This window comes from Pterocles gutturalis, unplaced genomic scaffold, assembly GCF_000699245.1.
Source record: "Pterocles gutturalis isolate BGI_N339 unplaced genomic scaffold, ASM69924v1 scaffold3224, whole genome shotgun sequence".
NCBI lineage: Eukaryota > Metazoa > Chordata > Aves > Pterocliformes > Pteroclidae > Pterocles > Pterocles gutturalis.
This window is the reverse complement of record NW_010133028.1, coordinates 33,718-56,129: the sequence shown is the minus strand read 5'-3', so window position 1 is coordinate 56,129 and position 22,412 is coordinate 33,718. Positions and strand designations below refer to the sequence as shown.

General features: G+C 37.0%; 1 protein-coding gene across 1 annotated transcript in view; it reads right to left on the bottom strand.

Moving 5' to 3' along the window:
- The window catches only part of TSSC1 (tumor suppressing subtransferable candidate 1), a gene marked incomplete at its 5' end in the record, with an annotated part of 70,882 nt that overhangs the window by 16,008 nt on the left and 32,462 nt on the right, over window positions 1-22,412 (bottom strand). The window contains one exon of the mRNA XM_010081068.1: window positions 10,535-10,634. Within this exon, the coding sequence (XP_010079370.1) occupies window positions 10,535-10,634 (100 nt within the window). The remainder of the gene's footprint in view (window positions 1-10,534; window positions 10,635-22,412) is intronic.

Sequence of the window (22,412 nt, the reverse complement as noted above, 5' to 3'; positions counted from 1 at the left end):
GCTGAAGGAACAGTTATAGTGTCAGAGAGACGCCAACAAATGTATACTAACTTAAAAAAAAAATCAAGGCCCAGGTGCCCACGTCATCACATACATGCCTGTTAAAATAATAGCAGGCACTAGATCACTAATCTACAATCTCTGAGAATTAAAGGTTTCCGTTCCAAAAGTAGCCGTGCATGTCACTGAGCAGACAGCTCTGCCTCTCCATAGTTAATGAAAAGGCGGCGCAAAGTAATAACTTTCTCTTTGAAGTTGTACAGAGATCTATTCTCCAATTCAATGAGAACATGGGGAAAAAATGAAGCTGCAGACACCGCAAATTGATTTTACTTCTAATCAATTACTGAAACTGACTGTTAAATATCTAAAGAGGGGAGGGGGGTGGGGGGGGAGATCAAAATACTTGCATTTTAACCAGATATAAAATTTATACAAATTTCAAGCAGCTAGGCAGACAGCAGATTTATTTGGTCATCTTGCACATGATGTTCCTATTTCAAAATCTTTAATTAAGACGGATTTCCCAAAAGCAGATTACTGCACTGGATCCCATTGGATCACTTTTCTCCTTTACCTAAATCCTAACACATTATAAAATATTCTATTAAAAAGATTTCACAGCACAAATATTACACTTCAATGGATGAAAAAGACTAAAACACACATACTGCTTACATAAACTTTAACTGACATCAACAGAAAAATACAGTCAATACTTCTTAAATCTATTTGTGTATGATGCCAATGTCCATTTCTGTATTTTGGTAACTTTTTACTATTACAGTCGTACCAAGAATATCACATTTATTTAGCATTCACATTAACAATCTAAAAATTACAACTTTTCCATCACTGAAGTCTATGCTACCTAAGATGTGTCTACCAAAAATTTTTCTTTTCTTTTCTTTAAAGAACGTAGGATTCCCAGCATGCAAGGTCATATCTTGTTAATGGGTTAATGAGTAAAAGAACATCACTAGTACCATTCTTCCTCAAGTACAAATACTGCCTGAAAGCCTTTCTACAACTTGCATGTTACTAACATAAAGAAAAATACCGCACAGGACATGAGACACAGGATAATAAAATAAAACTGCAGTGTTTCTTTCTTGAAACATACTAGAATCCAGGCACAAGGGAATATGCAGAGCTTGACTAGGTAATTTAAAAAATTAAACTAAGTTTCTTTAGTAAGCAGTCCTGGCCAAACAAAGTTTGAATTAGAGGAAGAGGAGGGAAGCAAGTGTTAGTGCAGACAGTAAGAGAGCACCAACAAAAAGAGTATCTCTCACCAGATATTTCCAAAATCTGTTCTTGAGACAGAAAGCATCACATATCCAAAATACGACTCAGGGTAGGTGCTCTTTGTCAGCAGTAGCTAATACTTTCTCCAGCATTCCAGCAATTTTTTTAAGTCATTATTTCAACTTTTAGAATTTAAACTATCATAAAAAATCAACATTTTTTTCTTTTCAGCCAAAAGCTTAGGGGTGAGGCCAGGACACCCATCCTGCACTATTTCTTAAGAACACATATGAAAATATCACATACATGTAAGATTAGCCAAGTCATCCTTGCCTTCTCAAGCAATCCTTAAGTATTTGCAGGAATTAAATGACATCTTTCCTCGTATGGATGTCCAACTATGTACACAGCCAAGTTCCCAATCAACTCATGGTAGACTTCTGTTAATAAAATGAAATCCCAGAAGTTACTGAATAAGGTTTTGTTCAATGTTCTTTTGCATGTCTTCTATGAGCCAGAAAGGAACTACACAGATTTAAAGAACAGTTAAGAGATAAGGGAGGGCAAAGTTCATACAGAAGAAGGAATACTGATGTAACAGAAGGAAGTTTTCAAGTCTCCTTCCTGGAAATCCAAGAAATGAGCTTAAAGGAAACAAAGCTGGTAGTTCGGAATCACAAATACAGATTCAAAAAAACCCCTAGATTCAACTGATACCTAAATACACAGACAGGTAGACAACCTTTCTTTTTATCTTGAACTCTTCCTTCCACTTCTTTAAAGGCAGAAAAGTTGACTACAGAAGGAAAGGAAAACATGACAAAGGCCTATTTAGGCACTAATCTCACATAAGGATTTGGATTTGTGCTGCCCAGAAGATGAAGACATGCAGCTCTGAGTGCCTCACTGGATACGGAAGGAAAACAATTCATGACAATATCTTATAAACACAAAGTGTGACTCCTAGTAGGAAAAAAAAGGGAAGTGAATAAGATCCAATGTCTACTTTTAGACAACAGAATTAGCTATTGTTCTTGCATTGTGCAAGGATCACACACTGACTTCCGAAAAAACTCTGGACAAATGAAAAGTTGAACAGTGTAAAACGGTGATCAGAATATGGATTTAATACTGTTTGCAAGTGCTTAAGTGGATCAGTACTTAAAGCTGGGGACATAACAATAATAAAAGGGCAGTATGATATTTACTACAATCACGTGAGAGCAATGATTCCAAATCAAAATAAAAGGTTCTGAAAAAAAATAAGCAATGTAGTATGATTGGCACAGAACCACGTATGTTCTTAATCCTCAATGAAGGAAGAGGTTTTACAAAAGCAAAGTATCTGAATATGAAAAAGTCTGTCCTATCTTTGAAGCACTGATTTCTGTGTATTCAAATGAAAACATTAATTGCTCCAATTTATTTTTATCAAAACACCAGTAAGGACTGAGATGCCTTTTTCTCATAAGGACTGATTTGGAATGAGGAAAGGATAGGCAGCATCCTTTAAAAAAAAAAAAAAAATAAACAAACCAAAAACAGACCCCCCAAAACCCAACATATATTAACCTCTAGAGGGTACAGAAATTATCTAGAAAAATCAGAAGTAGCATGAAGACAGTGAACCAATTATTCATGCTTTCTTCCAAAACAAGACCTATGGCCCATCATATGAAGCCTGTAGCAGTCAGATTCAACAGTAAACAAAAGAATGTGGTCCTCCAACCAGTGGACTCCTTGACAAAAGACACTTGAATGCATAAAGCCTACTTATGTCCAAGAACAGAACAGGAAAGTACTTGAAAAAAAAAGATCTACTGAAGGTTACGCTAAATACACAAACACAACCAGGCTCAGAAAAATCCTTGGACCGAAAAGAGTAGAAGACCGAGTGTTAAGGGCAAAGTATCCAACACATTTGCTCCCCTGAACTTTTCCTTGGAGCCTGCTATAGCCACTGCTTCAAACAGAATACTGAGACTGGACAGACATGGGTATGGACCAGGGTGCTGGTTTTGGTTGGAATACAGTTAATTTTCTTCATAGTAGCTAGTATGAGGCTGTGGTTCTGGATTTGTGCTGAGAAAAATGTTGGTAACACCCTGATGTTTTAGTCGTTGCCAAACAATGCTTACGTTAAGCCAAGGACTTCTTCAGCTTCTCATACTGCCCCTCTCCTCCCAACTGGGAGGAGACACAGCCAGGACAGGTGATCCAAACTGGCCAAAGGGATATTCCATACCATAAAATGTCATGCTCAGCATATAAGCTAGGGGAGCTGTCTGGGCTGGGCTGGAGGGGAGCACAACCTCTGCTCAAGGACTGCCCGCATGTCAGTTGGCAGGTGGTGAGCAGTTGCATCACTTGTTTTTCTTGTGTTTTGTTTTTGTAGTTCCGCTTTTCATTACAATTCATTATTATCATTAGCAGTAGCAGTACTACTAGTAGCATTATCAGTACTATTTTATTTTATTTCAGTCATTAAACTGTTCTTAACTCAATCCATATGTTTTCTTACCTTTTTCCTCTGATTCTCTCCTCCATCTCATAGGGGCGGGGGGAGTGAGCAAGTGGCTGTCTGGTGCTTATTGCTGGCTGGGGTTACACCATGACAACCGGCATAGTCACTCAGAATTGAGTAGCACGAACCAGATGAATGATAGGATTTATCAACTCTTCTTCTCAGGGTGGCTGAGGGGGCTGTCATTTTCATCTCTCACAACATATGAAAAACAATGTGAGAGGACCAGTTCTAAAGTTCTATAAACTTCTGGATGAAATGGTAACTGGAATCATGTAGTTCTGTTCCCTCACTACACTATCTTCATCTAATAAACAAGGTTTTTTTAAGCACAACTAGTTACAGTTTTGGTTTGTTTTGGTTTTGTTGTGGGGTTTTTTTTTGTTAATGTATGAACCAATTCTAAAGGTAAAACGACCAAAAATGAATAATTATGTTATGCATTTGGAAAGTCAGGTGTTTCCCTTAAAGAGACTTTGACACAAACCATTAGAAAACATCTCCCCAGAACAAAATGTTCAGAAAAGAGAGAACGTTCTAGTGCTCCAATTTGACTGATTTAGAAATTCATACGACATCCTTCTGGATAACAAAAGTGTACCAAATTAAAGTGCTACAGTTCACAGTACGTAGAAATGGTTACCAGTGACAATCTAGCAATGCTCTCATAAGAAAACAAAAGATAGCATTAAAATATTAAAAATATTAAGTTTTCTCTTGTGTTAATTAAAATCCATCTACTTGCTAGAGTGTGTAATATCAGCATATAGATTAGTATCTTACTTTCAGAAATTGAATTATCAGTCATTATACAGGGAGAGCAAAAGAGGCAAATTTCTACGTAAAGCCTTAATAACTGCAGCAATCTACTGAATATTTGTCAATACATTGATATCCTGCACTTTCTTTAAGAAAATCACTGTTTTCCTTTCTCGACAAAAACAGCCTTTACAATTTGAAGTACGTAAAAAATATCAAGTGGGGTTTTTTTTAAACACTTAGAAATTATTTGAAAGACAAAAAACCAGAAATCTTTTACTTGATAAATGAGAAAACATGCCTTTTGACTTCTGAATGCTTTTTTTGTTTAAATAAATATTTAATAACTTTAGTTTTCTTACCCCTACAGCAGCAGCTGTGTTTTAAACAGAATAAATCACAAAAAAAAAAACCCAACAAAAAAACCAAAGCGCACAAACAGAAAATCGTGCACACTAAGGAACTCTCTTGTCTTGCCCAAAAGGTTATAGGACTGAAAATATGATGGATGTTCAGGTACATTTAGACAAGACTACTAAAGAAGTCATTATTTCATTTATAAAACATTCACAGGCTTATGCTGCACGTTTATTTGATCTTGACTACCTCCTCAATGAAGATGGGGTAGTGAAGACATCTTAAGCAATTAAGTGCATAAATATTTAGAATTTCTAAAGAGTATCAACTGAAATAAGTTAACTTATGGTAGTAATTACTAAACTCATTGAGCTAAATTACACAGCTTTTTTTTTTTTTTTTTGCTTTTTAACCATACCCTCATCAACTGGAAATGGGCCACAATTCTGTGCGTGCTGGACATTGTGTGAACATCTCAAGACAGCCTCAAGGAGATGTCCTTATAATAACCACAGTAACAAAGCCATTGAAAGACTGTTTTGGAAATTCACATTAAGAGATGACTGTTGTTCTCACTTGTTATTGACAGAAACAGAAATATTGATGAGGACTTTAATATGACAGAATTCAAGTCCTCCCATTGCAGGCAACTAGGTCACGTAGTCCTTTCACAGAATCACAGAATGTTAGAGATTGGAAGGGACCTCGAAAGATCATCTAGTCCAATCCCCCTGCCGGAGCAGGAACACCTAGATCAGATCACACAGGAACGCATCCAGGCGGCCTTTGAATGTCTCCAGAGAAGGAGACTCCACAACCTCTCTGGGCAGCCTGTTCCAGTGCTCTGTCACCCTCACCGTGAAGAAGTTTTTCCTCATATTCAAGTGGAACCTCCTATGTTCCAGCTTGAACCCATTGCCCCTTGTCCTATCACTGGATGTCACAGAGAAGAGCCTGGCTCCATCCTCCTGACACTCACCCTTCACGTATTTATAAACATTAATTAGGTCACCCCTCAGTCTCCTCTTTTCCAAACTAAAGAGACCCAGCTCCCTCAGCCTTTCCTCATAAGGGAGATGCTCCATTCCCTTCACCATCTTTGTGGCTCTTTCATAACTGTTCTTTTCTCCTGAACCATCTTATAATTATTCGCCTTTTCAAACAGACCCCTTAAGACTAGCAGCTTAGAGTAATTCTCAGAATAGTTAAGTAACAAAATCTACATATTTTTAAGTGCTGAGTTTCCACCTCACATCAAGAAAATATTTTTATTCCTTAAACATCAATTTTCTGTTTTATTCTATGAAAATTAAACATCAAGAACAGCTAGTTTGTCCTCTGAAATACATTGTTACTGCTATACACTGATGATGCATTCTGAGTTTCCGTCATTAACAATTTTCATCATTTCACCCCTACTTCTGTGTTATCATTAAGGAGACCATTAAACAAAATTTATCCCAACACCAACTGTTTAAGAACTGGTCTTCTGTCCTCTTTGCAATCCAGTCATTTCTCCAGTTTTTTGACCTCCTTTAATTTATCTATGTTTATTCTAGTTGCAGGAATTACGGTGCACTCTACAAAGTTCTCCACTAAAGTTCACAATGTATTTCTGCCTTGAGGAAAAGAAGCCATCTTGCCAAGGAAGCATCTCATGTTTATTCCTAACATCCTCCTATATTTGGATACATTACTATAATCCAGACAGACTCAAATCTTCCCGACAAGACCTTCCTTCTTGCCTGGAATGCCACCGCCAGATATCTTCTATTGTTCTGAATTAACATCACGTACACATTAAATGCTACTAAAGAATGCAGAGGAGACAGGAAATTTAAAAGGAATCTAATTAATCATTTGGATAAAAATGATCAAAACCACACCTCTACACCTCCCCTTTATGAAAACATAAGGCAAACAGGAAAATACCTATAGTTTAACATCTCCATTTCACCCTGTTGCCCTCAACTGCCATTCCAAACTTACTGCATTTACACAATAAAGAGTCCTAGTGATATGGTGACATCTGACCTAAAGTCTATATAGAAATATTAACTGTCATCTTTTCTACAGAATCTACCCAGACCTTGGGGACTGTCTGGTCTTCTCTTGGGTTCAGCTAATGATTATAAATGGCAAAGAATAGCTAATTTAATTGCAAAAGGTAATGATGCAGGGAGCATAAGATTAGTTTCACCCCAGAAGGTAATGTCCTCAAAACAATAATAAAGGGAGTGATCAAAAGGACAGGAGAAGCTTGTCTTAATGCAAATACAGGCAAATATTTCTGTATTAAATACAGCAATGAAGAAACAAGTTAGCAAAAAATGTTGAAAGGGAAATAACCAAACCCACAGAACCCTATAGTAATTTATAGTTAGTAAATGTTTCCTATGGCAGGTTGACCAGATAATTCAGAGAATGAACACACCAGTAGTTTTTTTACAAAGAGGCTCTGAAAAGATCAGAAACCCTAAAATTTATCAGGCTAATTCTATTTAAACAATGTGACTTGTAACTCACAGGCAGGTAGAGGAGATGCACCCAATAAAAGCCTCTAAAGTTCTGATCAGTGTAGGCAGGCAGAAATGCTGGCCTATGCAAAATTTTAAAGACACATATATTTTCAGTTTTTCATCAGTACTACACCTGAGTTTTAGATCAACTTTTTCATAAACATGAAAAGTCCATAAAGACTAGCACTAGGTTTACCTCTTGCCGTTAAAATTAATACTGCCTGTAATGCACACCTACCCAAAAAGGAAACCATTGAAATGTCTTCTTAAAGCAGCAAGACCAGTGCTGCACCAGTGTAATGAATACCTCCTTACTTCCACTACCTGATAGAGTGGACCAGATCCTACTTTTAGTTAACAATGATGATGTCATTCAACCTGAACACCATCATGGTTTTCACAAAAAGGGAAAAAATTCAATCATACTGACATTTTTATTATCTTAATCCTAGGCTATTGATTTATTCAGATAAAATAATGCATGCATACACAGTTATTTCACTTATAAGTCTATAGCAACGAGAATATTTTGCAAAGACCTTTCCTCCTCAACAGTTCCTACAGGATATATGTTTATGAGCTACTTACTGCTTCATCACCATCTGCTAGAAACAAACAGCATGTAATAAGACAACAAGTGGCTAAGACATGGCAAAAATGGGCAACCTTTTATCCCAATGAACAATAAAAACAAAATTTCTTATCATTTAAATAATCTCCACATGTATTTGCATATAAAGCAAAGGTGGACTTCTTAGCAAGAATTTTCTACATAGCACCAACTAACACCTTGTATAATCAGCTATAACCTCCAAAGGAACTGTGAGCAGTCTCCATAGTCTCTCTTCAGAAACACCCTCCCCCTCTTTTTTTTCAAATATATGCCCCCTTTTTAATGTTGGTGAGAGTTAAGATTTTTTTTGACATAGGCTGTTCTGTACCTGTTTTCAAGGCCAAAAATGCCATTTTTTTTAATATCACAGAACAGTGTGTTTATACACTCTAACAAATCATGTGCTGTTTAGGGTTACAACATATTTTGTATTCAACACTCCCTTATAAACAAGATATACACAGAAAAAAAAAAATACCACTATTTCACCAAGCAGCTTATTGGCCTACAAACAATCCTTGTAGATGGTGATAACCAAACGGAAAACATTTATTGCTTACTTGGACCAATACTATCTGTCTTCTAACCAACCTGTTCTCATGGATTTCTCTCTCCCATTCTAAATCCTTCAGCAGTAAAGGATGGGGTGGACCGTTGATTTTGTTTGTTTTGGTTTGCGTTTTTTTTTTTTTAACAGAAATCCATGTCAGTAATGAGACATTTCTCTGTTTTCCTCATTGCTCCCTGTCCTACACTATTTTTGTGAATATAAAATTGCTAGAGAATAACAGTTATTGTTTGCAGTCTTCTACAGATTCTAACAGGGATTTAACCTCTTAGGAAGAAGGTAATCTTCAAAGATTTCAGAAACACACAGCAGTTGAATCTAGTTGATTCTTGAAAAAGCCTACGATACTGGACATAATTTTGATTACTAGAAAGTCTATGGTAGGCATTTTAAAGAGATGCTCATGTTTCTTCAGAGTCTTGTTAAATCTGGACTCTGGTTAACTCAGGAATCCACAGACATGTTTGAGGCAAATTTGTTGCAGACAAAAATTCAACAAGAATGCAACAATAATGATCATCTTAGAAGAGATTCACCTGGTTTCAGATTTAGGTGCCTGGAAATATGTTTTCTAAGAGTCAAGTTACCATGGACTTTCACTATTAAACTTCACTTTAAAAGCGGTCACTGACTCAGTGATGAAGCAAATAACATCTAAGAGTAACTCAAAATTGCTGGGGCAGAAGACTGATAACAGTAAACAGTTATTTCCAAGTTAAAGTTTAATCATAAGCAATCCTAATTTACAGTGCACTCACATGAGATACTAGATTATTTTAGACAGAAATATAGAGAATCAATCAAATTCTACTTCAGGCCTCCTGAGAACCTGACTGTAAAATCTAAATGACACCCCGACTCCTGCAAAGTAAAGTTTTTAACAGACATTTCAAAATGCTCCTATCTGAAGGTGCCAGCCAAGTGTTAATATATCTGCTTTCATAGTCTTAGCTTTATTAGATAAAGCAGGTTTTTTGACACAGATTCTCACTTTTGTTTTTTCTTGTTTCCTTTTATCAAATATAAGCATATAACAAGTGTCCCAGGTTAATTCCCCTTAGTTCCCTTATCACTTATTTTGCCTTCTGGAGTCCTTATTTTGCCATCAATATTTGATGCAGTACAGGCATATTTTAAAAGTAACAGAACAAAAGATATTCTAGGTAACACTAATTGAAATACTGAAGGGATCAGCAAGCTGAATATTGCTTTGAGGACAAAATCATGCCAAAATTACATAGTTTGGTGAAGAGTCTAGTCCTCCCCAAAATTATGGGGATCCCAATTCTAGCAATGGAAGAAAAAGGAAATGGAAATCATAGTTACATTCACAAATATTTGTGTGATGGAGGAAAGAGGTTAGTTTTGAGAAAGGGAACAGTAAATGGAAGACAACATGTAAAATTATAGTAAATAAACCTCAAGAAAAAAATTAAAGAATTTGGAATCCATTACAAGATTCTCACACTAAAAACTCAAAGCAGTGCACAAAAAATAGAGAAATTTATATTACGCTTAGACATACAACAAGGGTTGTAAATCAAATGGAGGACTGTATGGTATTAACCAACACGAGTTAATATACTGTTATCTGGACTCAATATCTTTGGCTTTACCAATCACCAATTTTTCCCTCATACACTTTTACCAAATTAGCATTGCTTTATTTTTGATTTTTCACTGTAAAACCAGTAGGAAAGTAAGGGCAACTTCAGAAAAAGGAAAATATTTAACAACTAGCAACAGATACAACATATCGAGTTGCCTACTCTTAACCACTCGTATTCAAGACAGATAGGAGTATTCATTTCCTCCACCCACATTACAGGCAACAAGATATTTCTGAAGGAGTACTTAACAGATTAGCAAATTCTAGGCTAGTGAATGTTGTTGTTTGTACTATATCCAAGTATTTAATGATGTGTTGAAAAAAAAAAAATTCTTACCACAGCATTGCCTGAACTTTCTTGCAAATCCCACAATAGTATGTTATTATCAGCCAGCGAAATAATCTTTTTACCATCTCCCATTGGTTCCCACATAACACTGTAAAACAGAAACAAAACAACAACAAAAAAAAACCAACCTAACATTAAAACCAACCAGAATTTGCACTAGAAAGCCATTTTAACTCTGTGGACCTAATCTATTCCAAAACATATTAAACCATATTCTTTATGGTTTCCTTCAGGTAAAATCCATCCCATATTTTAAATGCAAAATCTGCCATTAACTAGCAAACTAGCAATTTTTACACAATATTAGAAGAACATTATTGCAACATCAGTTACTTAAAGCTATGCGATACCAAACTCAGGCATCCTTATGGAATCTTGTAGTCAGTCCTAATGTACACATCCTTTTCTTTTTCTTTTGAGTGCCCTTTGACATGCTGACCCAATCTGTCAGAAAAAGGAATGCCACCCAGCTTCCCTGGATGCTAGCTCAAGCATCAAGAGAGCTTCTCAAAATCCTTACTCCATTTGCCATCCATTCTGCATAGTGAATCATAGAGTGATCATGCAAAACAAACAGCGATTATGTCATTGTAGTAGTCATTCTGCATATGTACACAAAAACAAAATAGACCTTGATGTACACTCACTTTCCAGTGCTTTAGCTTTTGAAACCCCAAAGTTCCTTATATGTAATGTTGTGCACCCTTTTTGAAGATGCAGCAAAAAATCATAGCACCAGAGCTTTGATGCAGACTCTTGCACTTCAGCAGCTGTCATCATGACTCAATCAACATACGCTTTTTACCTGCGATTCACGAGTTTTGTGCTACACATGAAGGCATGCAAGAAATCAGTCCTCATGTCCAGTTCTGTCTATGAGAAGCAGCATATTCAAGTCAGTCGGTATGGGCAGCACAACTAAATATATGCACTATAACCCTAACAAATTCACTGGAAATAACAGTAAGTTTAGAAGAATAATACTTGTAATTTTATGAGACAGGCCTCCACACCCAGCACTTTTAAAAGAAAGGAGTGCAACCTCTGAATCCTCTTATAATGACACAATATAGCTGAAGGTAGATATCACAACTTTACTATCAATAGCTACATGGAGAAACTTTCTCCTATCTCTAGACAAAAACTAGAGTTATTCAAAGACATTTGATATACTGTCCTCAGTGCATACATAAAGAAGTATCACTTGAGGTTTGTCAAGAGTCCACCACCAGGCATAGGTTTTCTAGTCTGTTTAGCTTTTTGCATGAATCAGTTCAGTACCTGCATGGAAGAGACAAAAAGGTTCCATGAGCAGATGGAAGCCTTGGGCAAGTGAGCCCAACGTCAAGTATCCGTTAGGTACCTTCCTAACATGGTACTGCACACTATGTATGCTCTCATTTTATCCCAAATTTTGCATTACTCCTTCCTTCCCAAGACAGTGGTTATGGTCTCGCTGGCCCCAGATCTAAGCCATGGGACTTGATCCAATCTTACGGCATAAGACACAAGGAAAAGAAAATGGGAGATTCCAGGCAACAGAAAGAAGTGACACAGTGTAATTTTTTTCACACCATAAGTGAAACACAATCTCAGTTATTCTCAGCTGATACCTTCCAGCCAAAATCCTCTTGCTTCTTCGATGAAGAGTTTCATAATTTTTTCTCTGCACTTTTTGTAAAACAAGCATTAGATATACAGGCAGATGACTGCACCTGTTTGCTGTTATAGAGAAGCCAGACTATGCAGAGAAAACAGAACTGTGACAAAAAATAAAACTGATGAAAAGCTGACGAAAATCTGGAACTATAACAAAAGGTGTGCTGGTTGACTCCTTACCTTCTAAACTTTTCCCTAAGGAAACGGAACAGATCAAAGAAACGACTAGCTTGTGCATCTATCTTCTTTTAGAATCATGACCTGCATCCTTATTATGTTGTCAATCCATGTAAATTAACTACTTACAAAAGTTAACTTCTAATGAGCTCTCTTGTATTAGGACAAAATCACTTTGTTTAGCAGATTAAGCTACCATCATGTTTTCAAATGTGTTTTAACAAGGACATGGAACTAGAATGATTCTATGATTTGCTTTTAATTTGTTAGTTTTGTCTGTAGTATCGCCAATCTAATTTTCAACAGTGTTTCTTGTTAAAGTTGTACGGTACAACTTGGAAACACTTACAAGCAACTGAAAACAAGTGTTGATAATAAAAATGATGACACAGTTTCAATTACAGGTTCAACCATCATTTTGACCATAATAATGAGAAATAACCACCTGGCACTGGCATGGGTATTTCAGAATTTCATACAGCCCTGCTGTACAGGTGTATCAATCAGACCCTTCAAAAAGATGAAAACATTTTATGAACACATATAACAGGATAAAAAAAAAAATCAATGGACTATAACCTACATATGATCACAGCTAACCTTCCACAATCCACTTTTCCAAAGTGAAATTAAAAGAAATCAGGATCATCACACTACTGAATGGGGCCAGAACCAAGAAATCTTCAAGTTGATTCTGATATTGCTGAAGTGCTGGAAGTATAACTGGCATTTACTCCCCCTCTGCTCTGCTCTCATGAGACCCCACCTGGAGTACTGTGTCCAGCTCTGGGGCCCCCAGCATAAGAAGGACAGGAACCTGTTGGAGTGAGTCCGGAAGAGAGTCACGAAGATGGACAGAGGGCTGGAGCACCTCCCATACAAGGGCAGGCCAAGAGAGTTGGGGTTGTTTAGCCCAGAGAAGAGAAGGCTCCAGGGAGACCTTAGAGCAGTCTTCCAGGGGTCATAGTTTTAAGCTGAAAGAGGGTAGCCTTAGATTAGATATTAGGAAGAAATTTTTTCCTGGGAGAGTGGTGAGGATCCAGCACAGGTTGGCCAAAGAAGCTGTGGATGCCCCATCCCTGGAGGGGTTCAAGGCCAGGCTGGATGAGGCTTTGAGCAACCTGGGCTAGTGGAGGGTGTCCCTGCCCATGGCAGGGGGGTTGGAACTCAGTGATCTCTAAGGTCCCTTCCAACCTTAACCACTCTATGATTCTATGATCTGGTCTTAATATACGTAGATATAGTTTTAATTAAAGACAATGAAATCTGGTTTGACCAATTAACTCTTTGAGAGATCAATATTCTTTATGCGTATTGTTGTATTTGCCCCTTTCCTGCACTGATCACTGAACATTCAGCTGTAAAAGCTAGACTGGAAGTGCTTTCTTTGATGTTTTCAAAGGTAGGAAGACATTTCACATCCTTAAGTGTCACTAAGCTCCAAGGTAAAGAATTTTTATAGCTGAATACAGTGTGCTAATTAGAGCCAATTAAAACACAGCTGACATATCTTGGAATGAAAAGGTCTCTCCACATTCACTCTGTCCTTGTGAGATGCCCATTTTGCTTCTGTTTAATTTATCTTTTATGAAAATTCATTGGTTTATTGGTGTTGCTGCAGTGATCATTCAGATTTTATAATTTAAGTGAAGGTTACTTAAATCACTCAGTTACATGTTCAGCTGTACTGTGTAGTCATGACTGAGTGTTAAACACAAAATACCATGGAGAAGGGGGGGGGGGGGAAATATACTAGTGAGTGAAAAAAAAAAACCCTGGCTTTCAAAGCAAGATATACATTTTGCAAAAACTGAAGTTTACATTTAGAACAATTTTCAGACACAGCAGAGGCGGTGGTAATCTTCAAAAAGGAAAACAGATAAACCAGGCAGCACCATTTTCCTGAGTGTGTCAACAGTTGCTGATGGTTACAGTTTCCAGAAACGGAGAAGATAATTGTCAAATTCACAGCTGCCACTCAGAAACTGAGTGTCAACTTCAGGGCTGCTCTTTAGATAATCTATAAACAGCAGACAAGCAATTATATTTGTTGCCTTTTACCCTATTTTTGTTAGCATCTGACTCCTGATGCTTCAAATTAGCTTCCAGTAGTTTTTGGTAAAAAAATTAAATCCTACAGAGAACGTTTTCCTATTAAAGAGAAAAGAGATTAAAATATTCACTCAAATGCACACATAAAAGAACCCTATTATCTGTGTTTTATGCTGAAAAGATAGTTAACACCGTCATTTATTAACTGAGCTTTTACAAATGAACAATTCAAGGTTCTACATTATAAACTAAAAGAAGAATAAAGCAACATGCAATTGCTTTCATAGCTGTGAACTGCAGTCAGACATAACGTGTTGGACAAACCATTAACTACTGCTTAACCGTAATTATAGAAGTGACAACCATTTATTTCTTTAAGTGGAAAAATTCTGCTAGACGGAAAATTCTCATGCACTGCAAAATAGAAAATATACCCAAACATTCAGTAACGCGGTAAAACATCTTGCCAGCTCAATGCAGCCCATCAGAAAAATTTATGTGTTACAGACTCAAATATCCTTGATTCTTTGCGGTACAATGATTCAAATTTACAGGCAACTCTGCTAAATGCATGATTAAGACATTATTTTAAGAGGACGGAAATCAGACTAAGGACAACCTGGAATCCACAATTCTTACTCCTTTCCCAAGCGCTCTACAGAGTGGCCACACTTCTGAATCAAAACAGTTCTGGCTATTTTGTAGTGTACTGAAGTCCATGTTGCTGGAAGCACATGTAAGTTATGCTTTGTCTCAAAATTCTCAGCCACTGAGATATATTTTTGGTGTCCCACTCCTCAAGACACCATAAAATGAAAACCATAGCTTCCTAAAAAAACCTGAAAGATAAGGTGAATTTATTTTAGGTACCTTTTGGCTAAGAGGCTGCTGAGAAGAATGAGAAATGAAGTTAAAGATTATTTTGAACAAGAACTCCAAAGATACACAGGCTTTATTCTGGCTCTTAAATTATCTTTACATTCAGAAAAATAAAACTTGCTATACAAGTGAACACAGGAGCATCCCAACAAGGAGGTGACACAGGAAGAGCACCTGCATCTGAAACATTGTTGATTTTTTTTCCTTAAATTATCATGCTACAGTGTTGGCAACCCCACAAAGCCTTTTTGAAAAAAATCAAAGCAGAATGCAAAACAATAAAGGGTCATCCTCAATATTTGTATTTACTTCCCTGCATCTCCTAGTCTACTCCAACTGCAATTAACCACATTTATAGTGAGAAAAAGAATTATTCTTGATTTACAGGCCTCAACTTCAGCACTGAAAAGGTATTCATGTACCTATCAACAAAAAAAAGACAGTCTGAATCCTAGGAGTTCGCAATCTAACAAAGTATAGTAGTGAATTTGTTACAAGAAAGCAAGATATAGGACTCACTGATTTTAAGTATAAGCTCCTAAATATCCATTTTGTAGAAATAACTATTAAATTCCAGTTGAGTTATTCATTATTTAAAGCGACAACCAACAGGTGAACACCTGCATAGTTCACTGACAACCTCAGGCTTCTGTCTGGTTTGCCACAGCCTTACATATTAATAATGCCCAAAACAGCAAAGCAAAATCATGCAAATTGATTATACAGGATCTACATATGAACTAAACGGACAAAAGCTGTGACTAGTAACATTTTAAGTCATGAAACATTACAGATGGGAATTAACATCTGTAGTTTAACCAACTTACCTACATTCTGCATATGCCTGCAGCACAAAGAGTAATTTACTGGTGGATGCGAAGCACGAACAAGCTACGCAACGAAATGGGAGAAACAGTAAGCAGCAAGACCTACTATAGAAAGGAAACTGTGACAAACCATTTTCAGGCTTAAGACATCAGTCAACCATGCTCTACTGTGTGTGTATTTTATTGCTTCAAAAATAAAATTTCTGTACATGGAGAGTTCTTGTAGAGCATGTGGTGGGAGTTCTTACAAGTGTAACCTGCAGTTCTTCAGATAGCAGTAACCTAGGAAATCCTAAATTCCATCCCACCGGCTTGTGGATGACGCCGATTCTTTCTTCTGTGTCGAGAGAGAGAGTCCACATGAAAATCCCACAGAGTAAGAAACTCATGGGTAGCACTAATTGCAATCTATGCTACAAAGTAGTTTTTGTATCATGGTCTTATCAAGATTGTGGGAGTTCCCCAAGTTCATTTGGTATTGGAGACAAGTCCTTACAGTTGATTTATGACAGTACGAGACTAGTTTTGCCTGGTTGTTGTCACATGTATTTATTCCAGACAGACGAATAATAATATTAACTCATCTTTCCAGAAAAAAAAGTTCTGCTTTCAAAGATATAAAAGGTATACTAGATTTTTTAGGACACTGCCTTCTCCTCTAAGTCTGCCTCTTACTAGTATATCCAGCATACCAGTAGATATCCAGGATTTTTTGCTGAACTTCATGCTTGTTGGGATAGACTGTTCTTGAGCTTGGAGGGGGTGATCCTTGAATATCAAGCAGCTTGATATTCTCTAGGGCTCTATCACATGGGCCTTATTGAAGCAGATCTCTGAAGAGGCCAAAGTCTGCTCTCCTGAAGTTAAGAGCTATGAGCTTGGTTTTTGCCCTGCTCCCTCCTCTCAGGATCCTGAACTCCACCACTTCATGGTCATTGCAGTCAAGGCTACCTTTGACCTTCTCATCCACAACCAGCCCTTTCTTCTCTATAGGTATGAGTCTGGCACAGCACCTCTCCTTGTTGGTTTCTCTGTCACTCAGGTCAGAAAGTTGTTATCCATGCTCTCCAAGAACTCCCTGGATTGTTTATGCCCTGCTGTATTGTCCTTCCAGCAGATACTGGGGCGGTTAAAGTCCCATACAAGGACCGGGCCCTGCAAAGATAAGACTACTTCCACCTGTCTGCAGAAGACCTCATCTAGTTGTTCTTCCTGATGAGGCAGCCTACAGCAGACACCCATTACTATGTCACCCACAGTGATGTGCTCTTTAATCCTTACTCACAAGCTCTCATTTGGCTCATCATCCATCCCCAGGGAGAGCTCCATGAACACCAGTGGCTCTCTCACAGAGGACAACTCTCCTCCTCATCATCCCAGACCATCCTTCCCAAACGGCCTCAGTAGACTCTTCAGTTTTGTCTGCAGCTATTTTGTCTACCCAACCTGAATAACCACGATCACATACAGACAACACCTTTCCTGGTCTTTTAAGTGCTGCTAAGTACAGCTATAACAATGTCAGTTATAATAAACACAGCTATAAGAATAACAACATAACAATAAAACAACAATCTCTACAAGAAGAGACTATAAACCCTGGCTCCCCCTGTTCTGGTGATTTCCATTAGGCTGGAAGTTATAGCACTGTTTGGTTTGACCAGAGTAGTACTGTTAGAGACTAATGTGTCTTCAGTTTATTAAGATAAAAAACGCACTGTTACAGGATATTTTCATAGCATCTCTACTATAAAAAAAAAAAAACAGCTTACCAACAGATCTCACAGGATTTTTTTTTTTGTTTGCAAGTGTTTTTTGTTTTGTTTTTAAATGAAAACTGGGAGGCTCTTTTATTCTCCTCTATTCTCTTTTGGGGGAAAGAGAAGAGCTTTTCTATCTTTTTTTTGTTTGAACTAAAAAAGGTTATGCATTGTTTCTGACATTTTATGGAACATCAAATACAGTCTAAAGAGTACAACAGATCAAGAAAGTTAGTATACCCTCAAAGTAATTAATATTGGATTATTTACAAGAAAAATATTCAAATATTATGGCAGAAACACTCACAAGTAATACTAAGGCAAATATGCAGAACCCTTTTAACTTCATTATGTATTATCCATGCCTTCGCATATTGCTCAAGAAATAAATACGTGTCTACATACAGGACAGCTCTTGCAAAAGTTTTGTGAAGTTTCTGTCACTTACCATGGTGAGTATTTTACAGTAGAATTTTATTTATCCTGCTGTTACTGATGGCTGAAATATCTCAGCACTCAATGGCTATTTTAAAACATTTTGGAAGTTCTTTTTCTTTTTGGAAGTGTTTTAGAACAAATCCATGGGAGATACTTGTGCTGAGGCAGAAGAACGCACTATAGCTGTAGGTTTTTTTGGTGACATATCTACAATAACAAGAGGTGTGGAGTACTTGCAGTTAAGTTACTATAGAAAGGCAGTGTTTCGGCAGTATATTTTACAGTACCTGTTGAACTCTACACCCATGCCAGAAAAAGCACTTTGCTAAGCATAAAGTCGTGTACCTGCTTGGAGGATTTGCTGATAGTATTACACAGACCAAACTTTTTAACAGTTTTAGGAAGAGCTCACTGAGAAGCTGAAACCTATTTATTATATGAAAAAGAATCAATTGACAACATGTTTTAGACACCAAACATGGCCAAAGAGTCAAATAAGAACTGCTTGAAAAAGTATACCCAGTTTAAAGATCTACGTGAGTATTAAAAGTTGTTTTCACCTTCTTTTTTAAAACTAAAGGAAAAAAACTCCAAAGTAAGGAGGAGTAACACATTTTACATAAGCAGACACTGATGACAGATTACTGTCACCCGGAGTTAACTGCTATATATGAGCAGCACATATAGAAGAACAGAACCCCCTCAGCAAGTATATGAGTTTCTTACTGAAATCAGAAGCAGGGGGGCACAAGGGGGAGGAATCTGTGGGCAAAGCTAGGATCATTTCCAAAGCAGATGGACAGAACTCACATAACCTCTCTTGTTCTACAAAATACTGCTCATGAAGCAGCTGCTGCCGTGGACACCATTTCCTTTCTGTTGCTTGAACAGGGCTTAAAGCCCAAAATGAATATTATGAATATGTGACATGTCATGAAAGAAACATATAACCAGCTTGTCTATCAAAGATCAGTAAGGGGGTCAACCTAGGAAAAACGTTTTAGCAGTATGAATGACTGGCAGGAAGGCATAGGGAGGTGTCAGGTACAAGTCCTGCCCAGTCTCTGGGGGCCACACAATGCCAATAGTTTTTTCCATGTACTAATGTAAAGATTAAGGGCTGAAACAGGCTTAGTTGTGAAACAGCTGGGAGTGGGGAAAAGCAATCTCTGCAGACTCATTTTAGAGGAAATATGTATCTGCTTTGGGGAGGGACAGAATTTGAGTATTTTCATATGGGATTTTTCAAAAGATGGCAACATGGATATAGCACATCCTTGCTACTTGATTGCTGTTTGCAACAAACAAGCCATCTGCATGGTTGGACAGGGGGTGGAAAAAAAACCAACAAAACAGAATATTCATCCAAGTACATTTCTCCAATGATTTGAAACATGTGCCTAAGAAGAAAAGTATGATTGCCTAGGATCTGCACTGATAGTTGAAAAATCACTATTCCTTCTGTTCAAAAGAACAGCAAAAGCAAGAATGATAAAGGTTTATACAGAGGTTAAATCTGTACTAGGTCCAACACCTGTAATCCAGTGCTGCGGATACTGGGGAATTTGAGGTGAATAGACTGCAGGAAGCACCCTAGCTAGTGTGGTCTCACTAAATAACCTCTCTGTTATCACTGACTGAGACTGAACACTGGATTCAATGGGCTATTTGAGGCTGCAGGGCACCCCTTAAGCTCTCACATTTTACAAAATAGATGCACTTAATTACATAGGTACAAGTAACTTTTTTTCATCCAATAGACAACCAAGAGATATTTCAAAGACCTGAATTTTTAACTACCATGTAAGCAAGTGTCAGCAGTATTACTCTATCTACAATCATCCCAGAATATCGTGCTAGAAAAGCATTCTGCTCCGAGGAACAAATATTGTAAATAGTAAACACTTAATGGGCTTTTGGAGAGCAAACTAGACTCTGAAACCGAGAAAACAGGGACACCTGTTCAAAGATAATTCCTCATGAACATTTAAAATCCTCCTGCATAACTAACTTCTTCCACAGTTCTGCAACATCATTTTTTTTAACATTTCCCAACAACCTTCTAAGTAATTCAATGAAAACTGAAAATACAAATAGCTGGTATTTATCTAACCTGCAAAAATCAGTTGAGGCAGACTGCAACCCTAATTTTTTTAGTGCTAAGAATAGCTAAAGGGGTATTATAAATAGGAAAAAAACCCTTTTAAAAATAGTTCAGTTTTCTTTCAGTGGGGAAACATCAAGAAATTTGGCAGTTAAACTAGGGAATATGACAGCACAGTGAGAACTGAAGCGAAAAACTACTTTCAAGTTGGGAAGGAGAAGTGAAATAGTACTCTACAAACCCTGTTTTTCACTTGTAGAGTAACAATTTCTGTACTATATTCTGTATCATGAGTTATGAGTCCAAGATAAACACAAACAACTGCAAAGATATCAACAAAATTAGCTTTCATTTTAAGCATATGAAATCTATTGAAATTATCAGAAGCGCTCATAAGTTAACCGAATATATAGAGTAAGTCCACCTACATGAAAGACAGCGTGTCTTTCCATTAGTATTTGCTTCAGTGTCAGATTTTACTTTCATTAAGTTTCCCTTGCCTTTACAAGACTAGAGTCAAATAAATTAACATAATAAACTGGACACATAATGTTTTATTATTACACTATCCAATTAATGAATCACAATTATTCCCTAATATATGTGATTACACTGAATAAAGTCTTAAACTTGCACAGTACTAACCACTTAAAATTACCAAAAATCCTCACATTTTCAAGGGAATGAAAGAGAGACATGACTGTTATAAATTACTCTACTGGTTCCAGACTTTTAGAGGATTATAAAAAGGGGAAATGCGAGAGAAAACGACAGAAAGAGACAACAAATGGTTGAACATTTGGATTTATATATAATACATGGATTTATTTACAATAAAGGATAACCAAAGATTCAAGAGAGCGAAATCCTCTAAAGAATTAAGGATATCCCACAGAATTAAAAAGAGAGAGAGGAAAGGAGTAGAAGATATGACAGTTAAAATTTTTAACATTTTAGAAAGGTTCAGAATATAAAGGGGAGAGTGGCAGTACTGATAAGCAGCTGTAAGTTACACTCCCAGTGAAAACACTTGTCATATATTAAGTTTTTCCAAAAAACTTGCTCTGTACTTCAACATTGTAACACCAAAGGTGGCTGATGGAGAATGTAAACGTGTGGAATGAACTAGGTGTGGAAGAATTATTCTTAAATACTGATAATTTTTTTAATCTGTCTACAACTAATCAGCTTCACTGATATGTTTATCCTGATAGCTCTGAAATTTTGTGGATTATGTGAAGAACTTGAAATGCCTATGATACTTATTTCTCTTAAATGTGGTAATATTTGCAAGTCCATATTTAGGATTGATTGACTGGGAGACAGTAAAATAATTCAGCTTCAGCAAGTAGAGAAGCTTAATGAAGTAATCTATCATTATTAACATATTCATCCCTTTCCAACTTTTTTTAGCAGATGACTATTGTTTTCTACATAAAACATTAATTCCTCATTCCTGACCTATTTGTCCATCCAACACTTTCCTCCTATTTATTTTGCTTTTATTTTAATCCAAATTTACCCCATGGACCACCATCCAACTTAGTTGACTTGTTCCTCTCTTTTTTGACACGTACCTTGCTACTGAGTAGCATCTACCCCATTTTATACCTGCCAAATTTGGAAAGCAAGAAGTAGGATGTTAAGCAGATATAGGCAAAGCTGCTTCCAGCAGATGCCAGGGGAATAACTCCAGCTTTGCCCCTCTACTTCTGACAAAAATAAAGTCCCTGCTGAGTTCCAAATTCAAGATCTCACAGACTACACTTTCTCTCATGGCTTGTTGCATCCTCCTCCTCTGAGGACTGTCCTGTCAAGTCCTCTATCAAAAAGTCTGTAGAAAAACTGAGGAAGAACTAAAACAGTAGTTTACACCTAAAACACGTCTTCAAGATTTTAAGTTTTAGGGATTCCACTTAGAGAAGTAATCAAAATTTAATTAACTGCTGTCCTGTTTCCTTGGCCTCGCC